At 50.2% G+C, this 24,116-nt stretch overlaps 2 protein-coding genes across 24 annotated transcripts in view; both read left to right on the top strand.

Moving 5' to 3' along the window:
• The window catches only part of R3HDM2 (R3H domain containing 2), a 128,838-nt gene extending 117,175 nt beyond the window's left edge, over nucleotides 1-11,663 (top strand). For 13 of the 23 annotated variants that reach the window (XM_046662567.1, XM_046662634.1, XM_046662607.1 and 10 more), the window contains 8 exons: nucleotides 190-350; nucleotides 805-959; nucleotides 2,116-2,216; nucleotides 7,371-7,540; nucleotides 7,942-8,089; nucleotides 9,255-9,352; nucleotides 9,703-9,787; nucleotides 10,631-11,663. In XM_046662567.1, coding sequence (XP_046518523.1) covers nucleotides 190-350; nucleotides 805-959; nucleotides 2,116-2,216; nucleotides 7,371-7,540; nucleotides 7,942-8,089; nucleotides 9,255-9,352; nucleotides 9,703-9,787; nucleotides 10,631-10,971 — 1,259 coding nt within the window. In that variant the 3' untranslated portion in view covers nucleotides 10,972-11,663. Of the gene's footprint in view, nucleotides 1-189; nucleotides 351-804; nucleotides 960-2,028; nucleotides 2,217-7,370; nucleotides 7,541-7,941; nucleotides 8,090-9,254; nucleotides 9,353-9,702; nucleotides 9,788-10,630 lie in introns of all 23 variants that reach the window. The other 10 variants (XM_046662513.1, XM_046662583.1, XM_046662556.1 and 7 more) reach the window with 2 other exon arrangements.
• Nucleotides 11,664-13,568: 1,905 nt separating this feature from the next.
• STAC3 (SH3 and cysteine rich domain 3) lies at nucleotides 13,569-20,237 on the top strand. Its single transcript, XM_046662717.1, has 12 exons — nucleotides 13,569-13,780; nucleotides 14,522-14,588; nucleotides 14,860-15,127; nucleotides 15,363-15,460; nucleotides 15,672-15,744; nucleotides 16,878-16,975; nucleotides 18,549-18,615; nucleotides 18,801-18,850; nucleotides 19,078-19,163; nucleotides 19,352-19,403; nucleotides 19,493-19,630; nucleotides 19,807-20,237. The coding sequence occupies exons 2-12, from the start codon at nucleotides 14,523-14,525 to the stop codon at nucleotides 19,903-19,905; spliced, it is 1,095 nt and encodes a 364-aa protein (XP_046518673.1). The 5' UTR covers nucleotides 13,569-13,780; nucleotide 14,522; the 3' UTR covers nucleotides 19,906-20,237.
• Nucleotides 20,238-24,116: the final 3,879 nt, after the last annotated feature.

Below are 24,116 nucleotides of genomic sequence, written 5' to 3' on the forward strand. Positions count from 1 at the left end.
AAGGAAAGAGACAAGAATTACCTTCCCCATTTAAAAAAAAAGGCAGGAATGATTAGGGTCCTAAAGAGGGACCCAGGATCTCCAGAAAAAGAAAAAGTAAAATAGGGGAGGGGAAATTACTGATAAAGTGTGACCTCCTAAACATTGTTGAGACCATGCTAACATTTTCTCTGCCTTCCCCATCCCTAGGTTTACAGCCCATGATGCCTAACCAGCAGCAGGCGGCTTACCAAGGCATGATTGGGGTTCAGCAGCCACAGAACCAGGGCCTGCTCAGCAACCAGAGGAGCAGCATGGGGGGCCAGATGCAAGGCCTGGTGGTTCAGTACACTCCACTGCCTTCTTACCAAGTGGGTGCATTCTGCATTGGGAAAGAGCCCCCAGTCCTGGGGATGAGGAAAAGGAGGACAGCCTCCCACATAATACAGTCTGACAAATATTATTCACTTCCCCCTCAATTTTTTAGATTTTTTTCCTCTGAGAGAAAGCCCAGAGAGTCTGAAAAGAATCTTTGTTTAAATTGTTTGGTCCTTATACAGCCATGCAAATGAGTAAATGCCCAGAAAAGTAGGATCTAAAGGAAATCAGTCGCCTTCCTCTACGTTAAGTGCCCAAGGGTGGTTGGAGAAGAGGGAACTCGAGGTAGCTCTGTAAGCATTTCCTTTAGGCAGATGAGGAGAATAGGAGAGTCTCTAAGAGAGATGGAGAAGGAAGTTAAGTGCCCTGGTCTAGTGATAACTAGACTGTTCTCTGGATAAACTTATTGGGAGTACGAGTGGTCATTCTCTTCTCGTCTCCACCCAGGTCCCAGTGGGTAATGACTCGCAAAATGTGGTCCAGCCGCCTTTCCAGCAACCTGTGCTGGTCCCTGCGAGCCAATCAGTGCAAGGGGGCCTCCCAGCAGGGGGCGTTCCAGTGTACTACAGCATGATCCCGCCAGCTCAGCAGAACGGTACCAGGTGAGTACTCCCAGAGTCGGGGCGCGTCTCCCATAGATCTTCAGCCACTGTTGCACCATGGTTTTGTTTCCACTATCCTAAGAAAAGAAAGGCAGGGGTAAAGATCCAAGTGGTGCGCTAAAGCAGGTAGAATATGAGGGAGTTCATTCTCCATTTCTCCTAGTTGATTTGATATTTGCATAAGAGCTCAGTGGCAGGAAAAAATCCTGCTTCAGAAACAGAAGCTTTATAATTTCCCCCATTTTTTGTTTTTCTGATCAGTGAGATTAAGAACTATGGGGCAGAGACTGCTCATCATTAAAAGAAGCAATTTGGAGTGTATATTTGTAAATTTTTCTGTGTATCTCTGTATCCATGTATGAATCTCAGATGGTCTATCTATTTCTATATGTATTTTAGTATAAGTCATAGCCATTAGAATTTTAGAAGTGGAAGCCACCTCAGAAATATCTAGTCTGCTCCCCTTATTTTATTTTTCTCCCTTCTTTTATAAATGAAGAAATTCCAGCTAGAGATGTTAAGAAACTTACCCCAGTCACACAGCTAGTTAGGAGCACAGCTGGATCTAGAACGCAAATCTGGGCCTACATATATGTATTTCTGTCTGTCTCTCGCAGTGTGTATATGTTTATTTCTGTGTTTTTTATATGTATGTCTCCATGTTGTCTTGAGTTTTGTGGGGGTTTTCCTCATTTGTCTTTAGGGGTCTGCGTTTACCATTGTATAAATATCCTAAATCACACAACTCCTTAGCTCTTTTTTACCCATCTCTCTCCAGCACTGTGTTTCTGTCTCTGGCATTCGTTTTGTCTGTGTTTCTGTTATGTTTCTCAGAGAGAGTGTGTGTGTGTGTGTGTGTGTGTGTGCATGTGTGCATGTCTGGTGTTTTCACACTGTTGGGAAGAGCATGTGTCACTAACATTCCATCTGTAGTGCTGATTAGCAGCTTCCTAATTGAAAGATGATCAAGTACAAATATATATAATTAACTTTGTACTGATGAGTGATTTTAGAAATTGCACAGCAAATTGGTGTGGGAATGGCTTGGAGCTGCCTCTGCTTCCCACAGGGGAGGCCCAGGAAGCAGCAGCTGTTTGCCAGGAGCTGTGTTCCTTCCTCTACCACTTTACCACTCCTCTCTTCTCCACCTTCCCAGCCCTTCTGTGGGGTTTCTGCAACCTCCTGGCTCTGAACAGTACCAGATGCCTCAGTCTCCCTCTCCCTGCAGTCCACCACAGATGCCACAGCAGTACTCAGGTAAGAGGATAAAGAATTGGGGGGTCTTGAGCACTGGTAAGAGCAAACACCACTGTAGGACTTGTGCTCTAGAGCCGGAAAGGGCAGAGAGAGTTCAGGGATTGGCTCTGGCCCCAACTGTGACCCCCACAAGGAAAGAGCAAAGTCCTGGCTGGTGTTGTCCAGGGGTGCTAAAGTTGACCTCTCAAGAGAGGTGAGGTTGGTTGCCCCTTCCTCATCCTTGGGAAGTCACATCTCTGTTTGGGCTCCTGATTTTCTCTCTTATTCTTTTTTTTTTTCCCCTGAATTCAGCATTCCACTCACCACTCACATGCCTTTGAAACACAAGTACTTACCTGTCTCTTGCACCCATTCTTCCTATAGACAGCTTTTCTTTTCTCTTGGGACTGCAGGGGAGGCTGATAAAATGCTTTTTAAGCTGTATCTTAGATGTGTTTAGCAGTTTTTTGTATATGCTCACGAACATTCTGTCATTCTAATTCTCACCACAACTTCCTGAAGAGGAAATTTAAGACTCAAAGAGAATAAATGACTTGCCTAAAGTCACAATCCTAGAATTTGAATTTGGGTCTTTTGACTCTCCATAACCCATGCTGCATCCTCAGTATTGCATTTTCAATAGGTTTCTGTACTCTGTTCCTTTCTCACCGGTGGGAAATAAATGGATCTCATGTTAAACAGCTAAAGGGGAGCCAGCTATCCAGCTGAATGGGCTTAAGCCTTGCAGCCTCTCACTGTCTGCCTTTGGCAAGAACTCCTCCAACACACCAAGGATTTTCCCTTTCTCCCCACCCTGACATAGCATTACATTGCAGTTGAAGAATCTTCAGGGATTCTGGAAGGGAGGAGATCTTAATGTCATCTCCAGTTATCCCCATTCTGCTCTACTGTGGGAATGGCGGAGTGCCCTCTTCTGGTGAGAGGGAGGTATTTTGCCAGTTTTCCCCTCTTTAGAAATGCAGTATTTTTCACATAAGATTTTTTGCACTCTATGTTAGATGCTGTAGAGTGGATTCCAGAATAAATCTTGCTCATACGACATGATAAATTCTTACTTCTAAGGAGTAATGATTTCTGCCCTCATCCAGAGCAAATGTAGATCTCTCACAGGCTGAGAGGTTTTAAATTCAACAGCCCTTACCCTTTTATTACATTATTAGTCTCTCTAGCTGTTTCTCCTAGTGTCTGCCAGGGGCACTTGACCTTGAAATTCCCAGCGGGGTATGGAAATTGTAGAAACCAGCTCCAAGAACCACTGTAGCCTGTGGTGGTGCTTGGCACCGCAGGGCATTTTCTCTCCTGTTAAAATAAGGGTGTGTGGTGCATATGGGTATACTTGTATGTGCATATTTGTGTGTCCTTAGTGGTATATCAATATATTTATTGGGTCTCTGTGATTGTATCTCTTCATCTTCAAATTGGAGGTCTTTGAATGAGAAACCAAGTGAAAAGAATTTTTCATGACCTGCTCTGGACCCAGTGCTGGGTCAAGTAAACTGAAACACTGTGGTTCCAGAAGTTGGCAGCACTAGAGATCTGGGCTGGGGTTAGAAGGAGATAATCTAGGCTCTTCCCAAATCAATAGAAATAGAGGAAACCCTTGTCATCTAGTTCCCTCGCTTATTTGGAATTTTCTGTCATATTTCCTTTCTTCCTAGCTACCCAGATTGATCCTAGGCTTCTGACTGACCCCTTGTACTTTTCCTAGATAATGGGACTTTCTGTCCCACCCATGTCATCTAAGAGACCATATTCACCATACCATTGATTTTTAAAGTCTTCAGCCCCTGCTTATGGAAATCTAAGAAGAACTGGAAGAAAAGAAACAAGTGCTTTTCTGCCTTCCTTTCCAGTTCACCCTTTACTGAGAAGATAGAAGGCCAGCATAGTCCACAGGGCTGCTATGTCACCTTCAGAGGACGGTCACCCGCCCTTCTCCCATGTAGCAACATGGTCACTTTTCCAAAAATAAAGGCAGGGATTAGGATTGGCTGTTCTTGGAACAACTGTTCTGGTTTATTAATACATTTTTGTAGTTGCCCAGTTCACCCCCCAGGCCTGGACCTTAATTCATCCATGATGCTATTAGACGTAACTGTAACCCCAGGAAACACTTTTTTTCCCTCTAAAATGATGGTTTGCAGGTCCCTGGAGGTTTCTGCAGAGATGCTAGTCTGAGGAAGACACACACAGACATGAAATGGCAGTGATACCTATACACAGACTCCCAAATCACAGTGACACAGCAGCATGGCCTGAGTGAGGTACATACAGAAATAGCCTCTCACATACTTACTGGCTCATTTTGTAGCTGAGGGGTTTCCAAAGTTGAGATCAACTGTTTTCTCTCCCACTCCCTGAAGATGTCCCTCTCCACACCAAAAAAGGGGAAAAGACCAAGATACTATTGGATTCTATCCTGTAATTTGGGAAAGATGCCTGTGGATTTTATTTCTCTGGACATTCCTTTCCATAGATTTGATTCCTAGTGGTAAGGAAAAAGCCTTATCAGTCTTCTACCTCAGTGATTTAAAAAAAAAAACTAAACAAAAGCCAATTCTGCCAGACATAAATGTCATCTGTTTGTATTTATGTGGTTTGCTCTGCCCAATCGACCTTTCTGCCCAGGTTTAATGATGCCACTTAAAAAGCCATTCACACATCCCCTCTCCTTTCAGAGCTTTCAAGCTGAAATTGATTTCCTTATTCAGCCCCCTTCTCCCCCTTCCCATCCAACCCAGGCTCCTTTCCTCAACCTGATTATATGGAAGTGCTGTCACTGGGCAGTGGGCTGGGTTTTTTGTTGTTTTTTTTTTTATTGCCATGTCCATTAAGAAGTAGCGACAGTTCAGCTGCTAACGGATGCCACCTGCTTTTGGCTTGAGGAAGAGAAGCATAAGAATCACATCAGTGGGGCAGTGCTGTGTCCTCGGCTGTGAAGGAACAATGCTCCAGGCCAGTGGGGGAGGACTCGGCATGGGGAGGAGCTCAGGACCGAGGCTACAACTGAGAACCCTGGCTTTGTTTTTGTTGGGATCAGAGAAAATAATATGAGGACTTTGTTCTCTTTCCCCTCCTCTTGAGCCCCCTAATACTTCCTTATGGCTACATGCTGGTATTAGAAAGAACTTCCACTGCATTGCTTATGCCACACCCTACACACTCACACATCCCCCCACCCTTTCCTGGCCCAGCGCATTAGGCTCAGATTATGAGCTTCCTTCCAGAAAAGCTGTAGATTTGATTATTTTGATTATTTTGATTATTTGATTATTTGATTATTGTGTTGGCCCCCTCAGGTGGCAATGAGGTGTCTGAATAAGGTCAATTGCAGTTTTGTTGGTAGAGGATGTTGGAGCAGGTGGGGCTCTTAGGATGGGGAAATAAAAGACCCAGAGCAACCAGCGTGAGGGGGAGTTAAATACATGATGCTCCATAAGGTGCAGTCTTCCCATGGCCCTTCTACAAGTCATGCTGATGAATACCCTGTCATCCTTGGCAGGGGATGGGGAGATGTGAACCTGTCACTCTGAGTATTTGTGCTCTCTGATTAGATGAACCTTAGAGTGTGGGGGGCACAGATTGACTGAGGAATAGGATAGGACAGATGCTGTGTCTCCTGACCTGCTCTCTCAGGCCTCCCACCATTTCTTTTCCTTTCCTTTGACCGATGCTACCTGAGAAAAGCAATCACGCTCACTTGCCAGCATGACTGGTGCCCAGGGCAGAGGCTGCAACATTTCCCGTCACAGGAAGCAATGTGATGGCTGCAGCAGTGGCAGCCTCAGAGCACCGAGCCATGAAAGTGGCAGCACTGCAGCAGCTTTTCAAGCTAGCAGCCCCCAGTCCCATTTCTCTACCACCAACACACGTGAACTCAGCCTATCCCTCAACAGAAATATAGCTTAGGAGGTCAAGAGCAAACCCTCACACTGGACAATCCCCTGTGGGGAAGCAGAGCTCCTGCCCATCCCTCCCAGCAGGGACTGTCCATCAAACTGCTGCTCCCTGACCCCTTACTTGCTTTTCACCATGAGGAAGATTCAGGACTTAATATTCTTCCTTGTTGAGCCCTTTCCTTCCCCCAGCCTGTGAGAGGGGAAAGCTATCCGTGGTTGCCTGTACTAAAACCTCAAGATCTCATTCAGTCAGTCATCTGAACCTGTCAGTGAAACCTTCCGAGAGTCTGACCCTCCCACTTCACTCCTGCTGTCACTGCTCTAATTCAGAACCCCCTTGTTCTGTATCCGTAGCTTCCTAACTGGTATTCCTGCTGCTAGTCTCTCTCTCCCTTCAGCCATCTTACATTCAGCCGCTTGAGTTAGCTCTCTAAAGCACAAGTCCTATTCCCAACACCTACAGGATAGAGACCCTTACCAAAATGTGCTTCAGACTCTGACACCAACTATGTGTTTGCTCTCTGACTCCCTAGTAGACTGTCCGTTCCATGAGGGCAGGAACCAGCTTTATCTGTTGTATACCCAGTGCCCAGCCGAGGAACTGGCGCATAGTATATGTTGAATACACATCTCATCTCCTACTGCTTACCCGACACAGCCCCTGTGCCTTAGCACCTTGAATCATTTGTCATTTCCTGAATATGACATTCATCTCTCTGCCATTCCTTTTGCTTGAAGTGTTCCCAACTCACCCCACCCTCGCTCAAGAAGTGCTTCCTAGGTCCGCTTAGTGAAGCTATGGACATTCATCTCCAGAAAAACCAGAGATCACTGATTTAACCTGCAGCCATTACCAGAAAAAGCTGCACATGCCAGCAGCCCTAGCCCAAGCCTCAGACTGGGACCTTTGCTATGCCCAGGCATTTGAGCAATCTCACCTAGGCATTTGGTAATACCCAACCTTGACAGAATGGAGTAGTTTTCTGCCAAGCATACTAAAGTACCTCTCACTGGGTGAAGGCCAGGGGCGCATCAGCATCTGGGACTCCTGTTCGTTCCACTCAAACTTGCACTGGTTTGGGGAGAAGGAGTCAGAAACTAAATCAGCAACTATCTCAGATTCCTAGCAGAACACAGTTTAAGTGACCCTGAAGTGAGTGGGTGGATTTGCTTACTGGCTTTCCCACTCAGGGTTAGCTGGAAGGCTGAAATATAGTTTGAATTCACAACCAACTGCTTTCTTCCTGCCACTCAGGAGTGTCACCTTCTGGACCAGGTGTGGTGGTCATGCAGCTAAATGTTCCTAATGGACCCCAGCCCCCCCAGAACCCATCCATGGTCCAGTGGAGTCACTGTAAATATTACAGCATGGACCAGCGGGGGCAGAAACCTGGAGACCTGTACAATCCTGACAGTAGCCCCCAGGTGAGTCCTGCAGCCCAGCTTTGTCTTGGCAAGGAGCTGACCAGATTCTTTCCAGGGAGTAATCTTTGCCATTGACTGAGCAGCCTCTTTTACATGTCTTTCCCTGGGCACTTTCTGGGGACAAACACAAGAAATAGAGGAGAGCGTCTTCTTTCAAGGAACTTAAGATCTAAAGGACACATACTTGCAAATGTTAAGAGAATACTTAAAACAGTATGTCAAAATGGATATTAAAATGATACAAATTAATTAGGGACAAAGGGGCATTTTGAAGGAGCCATCTGACTTTGGCAGAGTTCAGCAAGAGAAGTTTCTTGAGGGAGATGAATTTAAGCCAAGCCACGGGAATATCCAGAGCGTAATGTTTGGTGTTTATATATGTGTGCTCCTCTCTCCCACAGGCCAACACACAAATGAGCAGCAGCCCCGTCACATCTCCTACCCAGTCTCCAGCACCCTCTCCTGTCACCAGCCTCAGCAGTGTCTGCACAGGACTCAGTCCCCTTCCCGTCCTCACACAGTTCCCTCGGCCTGGGGGTCCAGCACAGGGTAAGGGGTTAGATTAGGGCTGGCTGCTGTCAAATTCACCCTTCACATCCCATTCCCAAATGGGGAGCTCAAGAGGATAGACACAGTGTGGCTGGTCATCCACCTCTGGGAGCCAGCTCTTCCTTTAACATCCCTGTTTAGGCCAATGTCACCTGCCCTTCTTTAGTGCTGCCCATAGTTAACTTACTCAAGGCCTCCTTTACATATTTAGTATTACTACCAAGTAAGGTAGGTGATTATGAGCCAGGGAAAAGAAGTTCACTGAACTTTCTAGTGAACCAAAGAGTTCAACCCATCAGTACTGAGTCTGAGGGCTGGGAATATGGGGCTGTGTCAGAAACTGTGGTTTTAGAAGGGGGAACACTGGATTTGCGTTAAAAGACTTGGATTCAAGTTCTAGTCCCGCTACTAACTAGCTTTGTGATGTTGAGTATGTTACTTAAACTTGGAACCAGACCTCAGTTTCCTAATCTACAGAATGGGGTTAATCACATATAAGATGGGAATAATCTTATCTGCTTTCTGCCTCTGCTATCATAAGCAGCATAAATAGGATGAGAATATGGGTTTAGAACTTTAAAGTGCCCTGAAATATAATATTTATCAACAATAATAGGTAACACATATGGTGCTTAATATGTATCAGGCATTGCTATAAGTGCTATAGGTGTCTTATATTCATTTAACCTTTCCAGCAACGCTAATGAGGGGAAAACATACCCAACATCCCATTTCCAGTAACAGAGCCCGGATTTGAACCTAGGCAGTCTGGCTCCAAGTCTGTGCTCTTATCCACTACACTGTATTGCCTCTCAGATGACTCAGAAACTTTAGCCCTGGCTTCGGGGTAGGAAGGATCTATATAAGAAATAAAAGACATTCATAAGGGTCTTTAGGTTTCCTCCGGGGCCTTTTCTCTACAATACACAGATCCCGTCTTCAAGGGTAAGGGAACCTAAGAGCCCCCATTTGTCTGGGATATAGCTGACAGCCAAGGAGTTTAGGAAGAGAGACAACTTAAGTCAGTCACATGGGCACTCCTATCACAGAAAAAGTAGGAATAGTATGCAGTATTTCTGTCTATCTCCAAAGCCCCTTGAAGACTCATTAAAGTCTTAACCATGAAGCTCAGACTCCCAGAAAACCTTCTGCTCTTCCTCCCTAGGTGATGGGCGCTACTCCCTCTTAGGCCAGCCATTACAGTACAATCTGTCCATCTGCCCTCCCTTGCTCCATGGCCAGTCAACTTACACGGTGCACCAGGTAAGGGTGTCCACCATCAGCCTTAGGGCCATTAGATGCCCCCCCTCTCATCTGGGACCCCATCTCTGAGCCATCCACCTCAACCAGCTGGGTGGACAAGGAACACAGAGAGAATGGACAAAGTGGGAGGGGCCTTACCCCACTCTTGGACCTATTCCTCCCACCTGACCCCAGTGCCAACAGGGAGGGGCTCTTTATTTCTCAGTGGCCACTTTCTGGCCAATCTGACTGCCTGGTGGGGTGAGGTCCTCAGGGTTGGGTGCTGCTCCTTAATCTCACAGACAGACCTTGGGATTCAAGGCAGGCAGTGTTGTTTACTGGGGATGAGAGTTATCTTTCAAATGTTGAAGGGACAGAGTGGATTGAAGCATGGAAACCGGAGCAAGAGACAAGCACTCAAATCTGCCTCCACTGACCTGGGGACGACAGACGTTGGTGAGTGACAGGATACTGAATCCCCAAGAAAAGGCATCACCCCTCCAGCCCTGCATTACTAGCCCAGGACTTGTGGGAAAAGCTAACAGCTTAGGGTGTATCAAGAGCAAGGAGAAGCTGGAGAAGTGAACTATCTCAGTCCTCCTTACCAAGCCACTCCAGGTCCTGGAAGATGGTGGTAGAACTTGGGAGTAACACAATGATGGGGGTTGCTGAGCCTGTTATTAAGAGAGAGTCTGGTGGGAGTGGTCCAGACCCTGCTTTAGGTAGTCCTAGATTCAGTTTAGGAGAAGCTTGACAAGAGCATATGGGAGAGTAACTCTACTCCTGCAGGCCTTTCATACTAAACATACGACATCTCTTACCTTTCCCCTTTTTGGAGCAGTTTACTAAACAAGGAAAGGAAGGGAAACTGACTTCCCTAGATGATAAGAAAGAGGAATCTATTTGGGTCAGCCTCTGGGAAGGGAACATGAAGGATATTTCAGGTTGGGCTATTGACTTTGTGAAAGAACATCAGCAAAAACCACACTTCTTTCACAGTAATGGCTCCCTGTGAGAGAACTGAGGCATAGGTCTCCAGATCTTAAATCTGGGATTCTGATTTCCAGGCTCTTCTTGCCTGCATCTCTGGTCTAGGAGAAGAGAAAGGTTCCTTTGTTTCTCCTAGTTGCCCTGATCAGAGTCTAGATGGTGGGGGGGTTGGGTTGATTTGGGGAGGGAGGAAAGGGCTGAGTGGGAAAGGTCAGGCTTTTGAGGACACTGCGTACAGACTTGGTCAGCCAGCCGCTGTCCAGTCCTACTCTACACCTCTCAACCATGTCTTCTCTCCTCCCCTTCCAGTCCTGGGGCGGGTGCTGGAGGTGACAGATCTCCCTGAGGGCATCACCCGTACCGAGGCGGACAAACTCTTCACTCAGCTCGCCATGTCCGGCGCCAAGATCCAGTGGCTCAAGGATGCTCAGGGGCTGCCTGGTGGGGGTGGGGGGGACAACGGTGGGACTGCCGAGAACGGCCGCCACGCGGACCTCGCTGCCTTGTACACCATCGTGGCTGTGTTCCCCAGCCCCCTGGCTGCCCAAAATGCCTCCCTTCGCCTCAACAACTCTGTGAGTCGCTTCAAACTTCGAGTGGCCAAAAAGAACTATGACCTGAGGATCCTGGAGCGAGCCAGCTCCCAATAAACGGAGGAGGGGAAGGGACTGGCCCAGCGGGGGAGGGGGCAGGGTGGAGGGGTTGAGGCATCCTGACAGACCACACACAGAGGCAGAAAGTAAGGTGACAGGCACTAAACTGGAGCCTAAGGCAGTAGGGATAAAGATGGGATCAGAGACAGACCCTCACACTGGCACTGGGCTCCTTCTTGCTCCCCTGCCATGGGTCCCCTCTTTTTCCCTGGTTGGCCCCCCTCTGCTTCCCTCTCCTTCCCATCCTCGTCTGTCATTTTTTATCTCTTTTCCCACCATGAAATTAATTTCTTTCATATTTTTGGTCAGGTAGAATTGGGAGGGTCCCACACTCCCTTCTTCTCCTATTTCTGTACCATCCCAAGCTCCCTTTTCTTTTTTGGTTTATGAATATATTTATATGGACAGAATTAAGAAAAATGAAATTGATTTCCCCTTTCTCTCACTTCCCCCATCTTGTCTCCCCAAACCCCACAGAGTTAAAACTTGGGCCTCCCCCCACAGAACACTTGTATATTGTTTGTTTGAGGTTCGTGCCGCAGTAACAGACACAGTATTTAATTGCACATACAGATGTTTGCTGGGTATATTCACTGTAAATTTTATTTAATCTGATTTTTTGTTTGTTTGGGGGGTTATCTGGGGGGAGGTTGATTTTGTTTTTAAATATAAAAAAAAAAAATCTGTCACTGGACGTCAGTCCCTGTTTCTCTGTTGCTGCTCTGGTGTGGGTGGGGGTTGGAGGTCCTGGGTGGGTACAGCCCCACAGCTGTTGGAGGGCTTTGATGTGGGTTGGGATGGCTTTCTCTAGCATATGCATACATATCTTTCTAATACCAGTCCCTATGTCCCATCCTCCTCCTTGCACATAATATTCTGATAGATGCCTCGTCTCTAATAGACCTTGGTTCTGGGCTCTCCCAACTCTGCCATTAACTGTGGTTCATCAAGCATCTCAATTCTCAACTCTGGACCTCTGAGTCCTTACCAGTAAAATAAGAGACTTGGACTGACTAGGTGACCTCTGAGGTTCCTTCCACTCTGTTAATTCTTTGACACTTAGGGCCCTCATGGCTGAGTTGGGGAGGGGTGAGTGAAGTCCAGAACTGGGTTGAGATGCTGGCCTCATACCTGTCCATCTAATCTTCTGAAAACTCTTCAGGGATGGATGACTTGGGCCTTTCTTTAATCCTAAAGCCAGAGGATTGGGTTCTACCTAGCAGGAACAGAGGTAGATGTTTCTTACAATAAAAGCTACATCACTTGAACTTGCAGTGCCAATATACCATATTATCCAGGTGTACCCAGCAGTCCCTGGCCTATGCAGCTGAAGAAAGGTGAAGAGCAGAAGTCACTCACTGCAAGATGGAGCTTTTCCTCTCTCTTAGGCTTCTCAAAACTAGCCCTGTTGTGCGGACGGTCAGACCAGGGCCGTTAAAGAACCTGTAGGCCCAGAACCTCCAGCAGCCCGTTTCAACCTCACCCACCCCTTAAAGAGAAAAATGAACGGTGGTAGAAATGACAGAGTATGTTGCTCTGGAAAGCTCTTAGGTCTGGGTAGCCGTGTCTCTAGCCAGGTTCCTCGGAAGCTTGTCTGACCCAACCTCCACAGTAATCCTTTTCTTACAGATACAAGGGATAAAGCAGCACTACAGTACCACCTCTAAATCGCTCTCGTCTGGGATGAGAGTGCCTCTTTCGGCCACGTCACAGCCTAGAGTAGGGGAAGGCTGCCTTGCTGTGAGATAAGAATGCCAGATATCTCACTGACCCATCAGTTCATATCCCCGGGCATCAGAGGAGGGTGATGGAATCAGGGAATCAAAGTGATTTAGGAAGTGTGAGGCTTGGCCATCCTACCTCCAAGAGTTTGCAGTTCTCATGGGGAAGGGGACATTACTTGCAGGTGATAAGAACTCCCCATGTGGCAGCTATAGCCTTCTGTCCAATGTTAACAGGACCATCTCTACCTGATAGTTAGACCCTCACTCCCCCAGAGCCCCTCAGATGGAAGTCCTGGCTTGGTTTTTTTTAATGACTCTTAGAATTCCCTTCACCCTGAGGACAAGATTTTAGAGGAATCCAGGGAAAGATGTCTCTGGGGGTAGCTGGAGAGAACAAGGTGGTACTAGGTGTTCACTCCCTTACAGGATGGCAGCCAGGTACCCTTCCAGCCACCACGAATAGGAAAGCAGTCTCAGCTGGCTGATAGGAGAGCTCTGAGAATGCAAATTTTCCTTTCTTCACCAGTCCCCAGCCCTTTCCTTCCTAAAGGTTTGAGGCTAGATTGATGCTTGAGAATGTAAAACCACTGGGCCACAAGAACACAATGGCTGAGAGGTTGAAGCTGGTTCTTAAAGTAGGTCCAAGGAGAGTAGAATTTTAGATGACTTTACCTTCTGTCCTAAAATCACCGAAATGAAGAGGCAGCATGAACACTGTCCCTTCCTGAATTTAGCCAGTACTGACCTGCACACCGTGGATGAAAAACCAGGGAATGGCAGCTCTGGGGGATGGGAGGACTTAGGGTCCAGCCCTGCCCAGACCTCCCAGTGTCCAATTTCTCTGTGTCAGCTGTGTCGCTCAGCTGTCCACTTTCCTCTAGCCCTGTCATTTCAGCTCTGACACCAAGGCGAGAGGCTAGGAGGTCTACAAATACCGTCTGGGTAGCCGGTGTGAGTACAGAGGGTAGTGGGGGGCTTAGCCCCCAAGGAAGAGGACCAGTCCTCCCCCAGCACCATCATCAAGACCCCAGGGGCTCCCTCTTCCCTCCACAGACTCTGGACTGACTTAGGCAATCCCAAACGTAAGTTGCCTCATCATCTTCTTCCCATTTCCAGGACTGCTTACCCCAGCTTCCCTGATATGTAGTCTGTTCATCTTCTTCCTTTCTCTCCTTGTCTGTGAGCAGCTTGGGTTTTAGGAGTGAAATTATTATTCTGTCCAGGACAAGAGCTAGGATTGGAGGGTGGGGTGGGGGTGGGGTTAAGGGAATGGAGTAGTAAGGGAAGGAAAGGCTCATATTACTCTGAAAACTTAAAATAGCTGAGGCCTGAGGCAGGCTGGGAACTAGGCAGTGGGCCCCTGGGGCTCAAGAAAGAGGGGAGAACAAATGTTCCCAGCCCAACCCATCAGGTGTGCTTGTGGACACACACATTAAACCTCTTGAAGAAAGGAGGTCTGGGAAGGTGTATGCCACATCTCTATTGCCTACAGAGTCCCATGAGAAACAAAGTACCTGTAGGAAAACCCCCTAAACCACGCAGCCTTGATCACTGTATTGGGGCTCTAAACTTGGGTTGCCCCTCAGGGTGGAGGGATGGGTATCAGTTTGAGGAACTGGTTGGGAAGTTCTTTAGTCTGTTGGGCTTTTCTCTGGACTTCCATGGAATCTTTCTGTTTATAAGCCCTGTGAAAGGATCCCTGTTTAACCAGATTTCTCCTGAACCCTCCCCTTCAAGGACCACCCTCCTGCGATGGACAGGAATAGGAAGGGAGGAATGTCAGGCAGAGATTACATTTCATAGTGGGGTCCAACCTCTTGCAGGATGACAGAAAAGGAGGTGCTGCAGTCCCCTAAGCCCCCCTTCCCAGCAGAGACTCGGCAAAGTGGGGTGAGTGTGGGCCTCTGACCACGGGCTGTGGGGAGCTGGGAAGCCATTGCAGCCCTTGACGAAAAGTGCTTGAATGGGTCTCCCTTATATGTGACTCATTCATTGTCAGAATGCTAGCCAGCACCTGCAGCCCCCAATACCCCCTAATCCTGGGCTGTGCCCCTTGCCCCAGGCTAGAAAATATCTAGTCAGCTTCTGCCTTACCTACTCTAGAGAGCATGACAGTTCTTTTAACATTGGGTTTCCTTCCCTCCCTGACTCCCTCCCTCAGCTACAGCGGTTGAAGCGGTTATTCAGGAAGGAGTCTACAGGAACAAAGGAGATGGAGCTTCCCCCAGAGCCCCAGGCCAATGGGGAGGCAGTGGGAGCTGGGGGTGGGCCCATCTACTACATCTATGAGGAAGAGGAGGAAGAAGAAGAGGAGGAGGAGGAGCCACCCCCAGAACCTCCTAAGCTTGTCAATGATAAGCCCCATAAATTCAAAGATCATTTCTTCAAGAAGCCCAAGTTCTGTGATGTCTGTGCCCGGATGATTGTGCGTGAGTCATGAAGGGAAGTGGAGAGAGTGCGATGTCCAAGGCAGTGGGCGGGGAAAGGGTTTAGGAGAGGAGTATTTGTATCGCAGACAGGCTGTGGCAAGATTTGGCTTTAAGAAAATACTATTAGAGACTGAGAATGTCAGATCCCAGACAGAAAAGGGACTAAGAGCTAGAGGAGCAGCCATGGCACGAGGGAGCTCAGGGACCTCACCCAAATGTTCTCCCTTCTCCCAAGTCAACAACAAATTTGGGCTACGCTGCAAGAACTGCAAAACGAACATCCACGAACACTGTCAGTCCTATGTGGAGATGCAGAGATGCTTCGGCAAGATCGTGAGTAGTAGACTCTGGGAGCAAGAAGGTAGAAGGGAGGGGCATGTTGCCAGCTACCCTCTTGCCAAACCCTCCTCAAGTCATCCCAGCCATTTCCCTGCTTCTTTGTCAGCCTATTTCTTACTCTAAGAAGAGGTGAGCACTCATGGGAGAGATGGGTTCTGGGCCCTTCCTTGCTATCTCTAATGCTTTCTCCCATCCCCTCCTACAGCCCCCTGGTTTCCATCGGGCCTATAGCTCCCCACTCTACAGCGACCAGCAGTACGCTTGTGTCAAAGATCTCTGTAAGTGCCCCACATGGGACCTGAGGGAACGGGCAAGCCTAGAGATGGTGTCAGCACCACCTTTAGATTTGGAAACCAAATTCTGAAACAGAAAGATCTTATTTCACATGGTTCTCTCTCAAGCTAAAATTTTATCCATCTTGGGGCCGGCCCCATGGCCAAGTGGTTAAGTTCGCGTCCTCTGCTTCGGCAGCCCAGGTTTTCGCCAGTTCAAATCCTGGGCGTGGACATGGCACTGCTCATCCAGCCATGCTGAGGCGGCGTCCCACATACCACAACTAGAAGGACTCACAACTAAAAATACACAACTATGTACTGGGGGGCTTTGGAAGAAAAAGGAAAAATAAAATCTTTAAAAACAAAAAAATTTTATCCATCTTGGATGCAGTCAATATTCCCCTGGTTTATAGCTGAGGGATGTAAGATTTAGCTAAGGCTTCACACAGATAGCAAGAGACAGAGACAAGACTGAAACCTTCATCTGCCCAACTTCAAAATCTATGCTCTTCATATATGCAACCATTTCTAAGCAAGAACAAGGATTCTAGACTGTCTTCATCCTGGTTACAGAATAATGCCAGCCTCAGGGCCAGACCAAGAGCTGTGGGCATCCTGGGCAGATCCATAATTTGGCAACTCTTAAAAAAGTATTCATTGACAATTTCCTCAACATTTATTTGAAAGAGAGGCTGAACTCTGTGAGGAGCATGGGTAGAAAAAGAAGAACCCACTGGTGTGATCACTCCAGCTTACACATGCCACTCAGCAGAACAAAAGCCAGCAGTTAAAAGACCACTCTCCTTAGAAGCGGACTAGTGATTCTGAGCGTTCCTCAACTCCCAAGCAACTTAATAGCAAAGTTGTCTTTCCCATATCATATAATGCTCTGCCTGGAAGGAGTGCTGATAAATATTTTGTCTATCACATTACATTGCCAGGGATGTCTTTAGAGCTCTTTATAGATTGATGACCTAGGTAGCCCAGCTGACCCTTCCCTATCCTACAGACACACTCACATGCATGCGTATCTATCTGCTCAATCCCACCTCTGCCTTACTTAGGAGGTCTCTCTTTCTATCAAGCCTTTCTCTGCCTCCCCAGTAATGTCTTCTTTCTTCTCCCATCCCCACTAGCTGCTGCCAATCGCAATGACCCTGTATTTGAAACCCTGCGCACTGGGGTGATCATGGCAAACAAGGAACGGAAGAAGGGACAGGCAGATAAGAAAAATGTGAGCACCATACCTTCCTACTGAGATCCTTCCAGAGACCCCATGGAGCAGGTCCTCCCTCCTCTCTAGAAAGCTGACAAAAACTACATTCTCTTCCCCTAAAACTGCACATAACCCAACAGACAAATCTTGGCATGCAATTTTAGAGGGCCTCAGGTTAAGAACTCCTGCCCTAGTGTGTTTTCTCCAGGAACTCCCTTCTGAAATTGTCAGATTAACCACCAAACCAACTGAAGACTGAGCCCCCGGCTCCTGGCATTGCTGGGCACCAGAGGCAAGAGCTATGCTTTTGGATTTGGGGAAGAGAATTTGTTAATGCCACGTAACCAGAGAATTCCAGAGCCATGCAAGTGTCCATGAAGATCATCTGGTCTGACCCATTTATCCTATAGATGAGGAAACTGAGGCATAAAGCTAGTGGCTAAGAGCAACTTCACTTCCTTTTGTAATAGGCTTACTAGATCCGTAATGCCATAGACTTGCGCTCAGTTCAGCAAGGAATTTGTTAGTGTATCCTTGTATCTTTCTGGACAACCAGGATGGACCAATGTGGATAATGGCTACAGTTAGATGGATTCCTAAAATTGGTTGAATGATAGTAACCAAAGGATCCTGGTCCTTTAGGGAGTGTCCAGCTAGAAGGTGATTTCTGGTACCTTATAACATGATTTGGTCCTTAGTCCTCACCTATGGACATTTTTCTCACTGATGCAAAGGAAGATATAAATGGTATATCCATTAAGTTTGTGGGAAACCTAGGAGGGAAAATTTACACACTGAATAATATATTCAGAAATCTTACAGACTAGAAGAAAAGCCCAGAACTAATCATTTGAAATTTTGTAAGGAAAAATGTACATGTCTGTTTTTGGATCAGAAAAAAAATTAGCTGCACAGAACTAAAGATCTAGCCTCAAAGTAGTTGATAGGGAGGTTGGGTGCAAATCTGGGATTTCTGTGGACTGAACTATGACTTACAAGTCACCGGCAATGTGTTTTGACTGCTTCCAGAAAGGCTAGCACACTCAGGTTCTGTTCTCTTAAGGGAATTATAAAAATTGTGCTGCCTGTTTTTCTCTTATATACTGGAGTCTTTTTAAGGGCAGACATTATAGTGAAGAACATGGAATTGGGATTATGGGGGGTGACTTAAAGAGACTGAGAATGATTAGAGAAAAAAGGGAGGAAGGACATGTCAGCTGGTCCTTGAATCTTTAAAGGGACTAAATTTGTTGTGTATTGTTCCAGAAGACAAATCAGGACCCATAACTAAAAGTTACAGGGAGACTGACGTGGGCTTTTTAGAGGGAATTGCCCCCAAATTTCATGGGCTTACTTTGCAAGGTAGTGAGCTCCCTATCATTAGCTACATTCAAGCATAATAAGGGTGGCCCACTGCCAGGATGTTTTAGAGGAAATCCTTGCATTAGGCAGGGGGTTAACTAGATATTTCCTCCTAGGCCCCTTCCAACCCTGAGATCCTATTATTCTATAGTTCTCTGGCCTGACTGGAGAGCCAGGGCAAGCATGGGTTCCCAAGACAGCATCTTCCTAACTCTGGTGCCCCCTCCAGCCTATAGCAGCCATGATGGAAGAGGAGCCAGAGTCTGCCAGACCAGAGGGAGGCAAACCCCAGGATGGTAAGTGACACCCACCTCCATCCATAGAGATGGAGTAGGTTCAGGGCCTCAGCTGTAGCACAGGGGATGGAGGTCCAAAGAGCAGGTCAGGTTTAGACATAAAAGAGCCCCTGCAACAGAAGAGGCAGAGAATGAGGGCTACCCTCCAGGAGCCAGAGACACTTAGTCTGTGTTTCTCCTCCCAGGAAACCCTGAAGGGGATAAGAAGGCTGAAAAGAAGACACCTGATGACAAAGTGAGACTCCTTTCTCCCCGCAGGGACCCCAGTCCTCTCCCCAACCCAGGTCTGACACACTCACGGCCTCAGCAGAAGCTCACACTTACTCCATGGGTCCCATCTCCCTTAACCTGCCTTCTCCACCACCTCACACACACACACACGCAACTGCCCCTGCCTTGGACTCCTGCCCCTCACTGTGGGACAGAGGAGCCCTGACACTCATGACCCCCTTTCACCCCTAGCACAAGCAGCCCGGCTTCCAGCAGTCTCATTACTTTGTGGCTCTCTATCGGTTCAAAGCCCTGGAGAAGGACGATCTGGATTTCCCGTGAGAGGCCTTAGGATTGGGGTGGGGGTGTACTGGGAGTGGAGAGGGGAGAACCCAACTCCTTGTGGCAAAGGAAAAGGGGGGACTCAGGGCTCAGAGCCTATTGAGGCTGGACCTGTGCACAGCCAAGGGACTGGATGTGTGAGTAAGGCCCCTAAATCTCAGAGGCCCATTCCTTCCTCTCCCAGGCCTGGAGAGAAGATCACAGTCATTGATGACTCCAATGAGGAGTGGTGGCGGGTAAGAAAAATGGCTGAGGCTAGAGTGGGACGTGGGTTGAGTTTAGAACCTGAGATTGAGAGATTGGTTCTCCCTACCATCTCCTCTAGGGGAAAATAGGGGAGAAGGTCGGATTTTTCCCTCCAAATTTCATCATTCGAGTCCGGTCTGGAGAGCGTGTGCACCGCGTAACGAGATCCTTCGTGGGGAACCGCGAGATAGGGCAGATCACTCTCAAGAAGGACCAGGTAGCTCTGTTGCCCCAACTCAACCCCAGGCCCGAAGGCCCCTCTGCAAACCACACTCTTTGCAGATCTTAACCCATGAATGGGACTAGAATGGGCCTCCACAGCTCCGGGCTCCCTGGCTCTCCTCTTCTACGTTTTCCTTGATTCCTCTCCTTTCTAATCCTTCAATCCTTTAGATCGTGGTGCAGAAAGGAGATGAAGCCGGCGGCTACGTCAAGGTCTACACTGGCCGCAAGGTGGGGCTGTTCCCCACCGACTTCCTGGAGGAGATCTAGCCGTGCGGGCGCCTGCTGGCGAGATACCCATGCCCCATTCTGGGCAGGCCCAGTGGAGGGTGGGGAGGAAAGGGGCGGAAGCAGCTACGCGCACCGCTGGGTTGGGGAGGGAGGGAAGACCCGCCGAGAGCGTCGGGGCTTCCAGGGAGGGACTGGTTCCCGCCCCCTCCCCCGGCCGAGGGCGTCCGGTGCCCAGAGCAGCCTCACCCGTAACCCTTCCGGCCCAGGCTTTGAGAGCTGGAAAAAGAAGAACGCGTCTCCACCAGGAGGCGCCCCGGGAGGGTGGGAGGCGAACTGTCGAATGTTGCCAATTTATTAAAGTTTTGACAAAAGTTAGAAAAGTTTGCTCTTTAACTGTGGGCCGAGGGGAGGGGGCCTACGAAGGGGTGGAGAGTCATCCCCAGCCGGCTCACCTCACTACCATCCGGTAACCCAAGACCTACCTGGGCTGAGGCTGGTGGGAGATGGGAGACAGATGCGTCCTCCTGGGGAGGCCTCTGTTGTGAAGAAAGGGGAGTCGGACCGGGGTCACCGTTCCCACGCCCCTGCGCCTGGGAGCTGGATCCAGTAGTGGGGTAGGTCCCTCTAGCTCCTGGCGTATACCCGCGGGCAGCCACTTACGTTTCGGAACCTGGCTCATTGCCGAGCTGGGCCGCCAGAGGGCGATGCAAGATCTCGGTTGGAGAGCGAGGGACCGGGTGGGGGGCGGGAGTGGGGGAGAGGAGAGAACCAGAGACACCAAGCCCGAGACCCTGGGCCTGGGAGGGGGTGGGGTGCGTGCCGTCTCCATGGCAACACTTCCTCAAGTCCTCGGGGAACCGAGCCGGAGAGGCCGGGGGACCTAACCCCTCCCGCGCGGCCCTTACCCCAGCCCTTTGCGACAGGTACCGAGCGAGAGGGCGCGGGGCAGACAGCTAACCAGCTCACGCGCAGACCCCCCTGCGGCGCGCCGTATGCAAATGTTATTATTTGCATATGTAAATATGCAAATACACCAGCCCTGGTCAGGGTGGCAGGTGGTGGGGAGCGGGAAGGTGTGGGGAAGGGAGCTGAAGGAGACGAGGAGTTTGGGGACTTGGAGGCCGACCAGTGAGAGGCAGCCTGGGGTGGTCGCTGGAGTGGGGCCGGCGGAGGGTCTTGAGCTTGACGGTGGATGGGGGAGGGTCAGCCTGGTCAGCCAGGAGATCCTCTTCTGCCCGTTGTCTGCCAGGCCTGAGGTTGGCACCGCCTAGCAAGGTTGGCAGCGGGAGCCGGGGCACCATCTGCTGCTGGCAGGGGGAGGGCAGAGGCTCAGCTGGGCTGGGGAAGAGAAGGGCCCGGGACGGGCGCGCCCCCCTTCCTTCCAGAAGGCTGAGGTGTGGGGGTAGGGAAGCACACAAGAAGACTCGCTGCAGAACCGGGTTCGTCTTCCTGTTCCCTTTGCCCTTGACTGTCCCAGACGCCTGGGGGCGGCGGCAGGGTCATAAACGAAGGCTCAGGCAGATCCCCTTTAATCACGCTTGGGCTGGAATGGGAGCAGATCACGGGCTCCCTCCACCACCACACATACCAAGGCTGTTACCCCCATGCCTCCTCGGGATCCTCCTACCACGAATGTGGGGTGGGGGAGGGACGGCTTGAGCTCAGGTCGCATCTCTTCATCAAGCGATCTGAGAGACTCAAAACCGGAGCCCCCCGAGATCCTCGAGGGGGCCCCCCCACAATGCTGAAGCAAAACCAATTTACTGGCTCATTGGGCGGCGATGCTGGTGTGGGGGTACCGAGAAGCAGAGAGAGCGGCTGTTCTTTCCCCCTACACTCGGGGGGCACCCCTCCTCCCCCGCCTCGCGGAGCCGGCAGCTGTCCCTAATTAGAGCGGCGGTTTAATTGGATTTATCAGCAGTTAATAGGAAATTAAGCAAAGGGCCCGAGAGAGGGAGGGCGGCAGGAGCAGGGAGGCCGGCTGTGCCGAGCTCAAAGGATGGGTGCTGGGGTTCCAGGGATGGGGACACAAGGCCCAGTATCGTGATTGAGTCCCAGGGTCACGCCCTCCCCTCAGTACTTGCCCGCAGATAGAACCCTGGCCCGCCAGCAGAAAGCAGGTCTCAGGATAGGGACATGGAAGTGACAGGGACCCTGGGTGAGCCCCAAACGCCCCCCACTCCCTCAAGCAGCCGTCTGGGTGATGGATGATGCTGCCTCCTGCTGCAAAGGTCAAAAGTCTGGGCCAAGGAGCGGACTGAATTGAAAACAGACGGGAGGAGGAGGGGCCTGGTTACCAGGGTCCAAGACACAACCCACACCCTACCCCTCTCCAGTGCCCACCCTACTCTTGGCAAAGAAAGTACCCCTTGAAGTCAGAGGACTGGGCAGCACTGAGGATGAGGGGGCACAGAGTGATCCTCTCCTCCACCCCTGCCTCCTGGCTGTGTGAGGATCCTGGGAATCTCTCTGTGCAGCCACCAATGTCCCTTTAGGACTCCCTCTTCTCTCCCCAGCTGCTCAGGTTGGGGCCGGCTTGGTGGGGCCTGGCTGGGTTGGCTGTGGCCAGAGTGGCCCAAGGTCCATCACCTGCCCTGGACGCCAAGGAAGGAAGCTTGCAGGCAGTCAGGCAGGGTGCTGGGCCCACAGCCCCAGGCGCCTCCTTTCACCAGGACCTCATTATACGGCTAGACTAACAAGGCCCACTTCTGGGACTCCAGCAACCACGCTACCACACTCGACCACCTCAGGGCACAGGCAGCAGCTCCTGCATATGTGTGGGTGTGAACCTCTGAATGTGTAGGGGTGGGTGGGGGATCTCTCTGTGCCCCTGGTGATTATGGGTGTCTATGCCCCTGGTGTGTAGTATGTGTGTGTCTGTGCCCCGAGTGTGTGAGGTGTGTCTGTCAGAACCCCAGGTGAGGGGTGTATGTTGGTATATGTGTTCCCCAGGTATGTGTGTGTGCCCCTCAGAGTGTATCTGTTGGTCTGGTCCCCATTCTGACCCCCCTCCCAACCTTTATGATTTTTGTCTGTCTAAGCCCTAGGGTGTCTAGGTGTGCATAGGTGCTTTGGTGTGTCTACGTATCTGTGTATTCTTCACGCTTCGGTGTCTAGTGTGTGGGCATTTCCGTGTGTCTCAGCCCGCAGGACTGTGTGTATGTGAGAATCAGAAAGGGCTTCTGGTGAGTGTGTGTCGCTCTGGCGTCTCCACCTGCAGGTGTGTGTGTCTTGGTGACAGTGCGTGGGCGTGTGCCTGGGTGTGAGCCGCGCGGCGGCGTATGACAGTGTGACGCACGCGTGCTCGTGTGTGTGTGTGTGTGTGTGTGTGGCGCGCGCACGCGCCTGGGTGAGCTTCCCGCCCCCGCCCCTTCCTCTCCCCATTTCTATTCCTCTCTGTTCTCCGGGCGGGCTTGGCTCCGCCGTCCGCATCATCTCCATCCATTATTGAAGAAACAGCCGCGTCCGCTCCAATCACATCAACACCCCCCACCTCCCTCCGTTCCGCTCGCCTCGCGGCCCCTCTGGGTGCTGGGGAGAGGGGGGAAAACCACGGCGCGGCGGGGCGCCGGGCAGGTGCGGGCTCATGACCCTGTGCCCCGAGCCGGGCCAGGCACTGGGACGCCGGGGTCCCCGGCGGAGAGTGCTTTGCATAAACAGATGGCGCGGGCGTCTTTGTCTCACTGCTCTCTCGCTCGCCGCGCGGCTCCCAGCTCCGCGGCTGTCTGGCTGATGCAATCATGATCATCTCAGAGCCTCGGGACCCGGCGCCCTTAATAGCGGCAGAGGGGGTCAGGGCCCTGGGGCTCCCGAGCAGATGCTGGGCGCTGTGTCTCCCTCCTGGGCGCCCCCTCCACGCCCCACAGCTGCAGAGGGAAGACATAGGCCGCGTCAGGATGACGGGCATGTGGAGGTGACCGGGAAGGGGACCGTAGGCAGTGCCCCGAGATGTCCCCAGGCTGTCCCGTTGGACTGCTGCGGCGCACCCCCCCCCCCCCCAGGGGCAGCAAGCCAGAGTATAGGAATAGAACTGGGGAATGGGAAGGGGAAACTGAGATAGACAGTGACAGAGAGAGGCATTTGTAAAGAGAGACACCGCGAGGTAGAGAGATTTAGAGGGAAGGAGAGATAAATAGAGAGAGACACAGAGAATCAGATGCAGAGGGATAAGTCAGAGAGAGCTGCAGAGGGAGAGACAGACACACAGCAGGAATGATAAGGAACAGGGAGACACAGACAGACGCAGAGAC

The sequence above is a fragment of the Equus quagga genome, chromosome 1, assembly GCF_021613505.1.
Source record: "Equus quagga isolate Etosha38 chromosome 1, UCLA_HA_Equagga_1.0, whole genome shotgun sequence".
Classification (NCBI taxonomy): domain Eukaryota; kingdom Metazoa; phylum Chordata; class Mammalia; order Perissodactyla; family Equidae; genus Equus; species Equus quagga.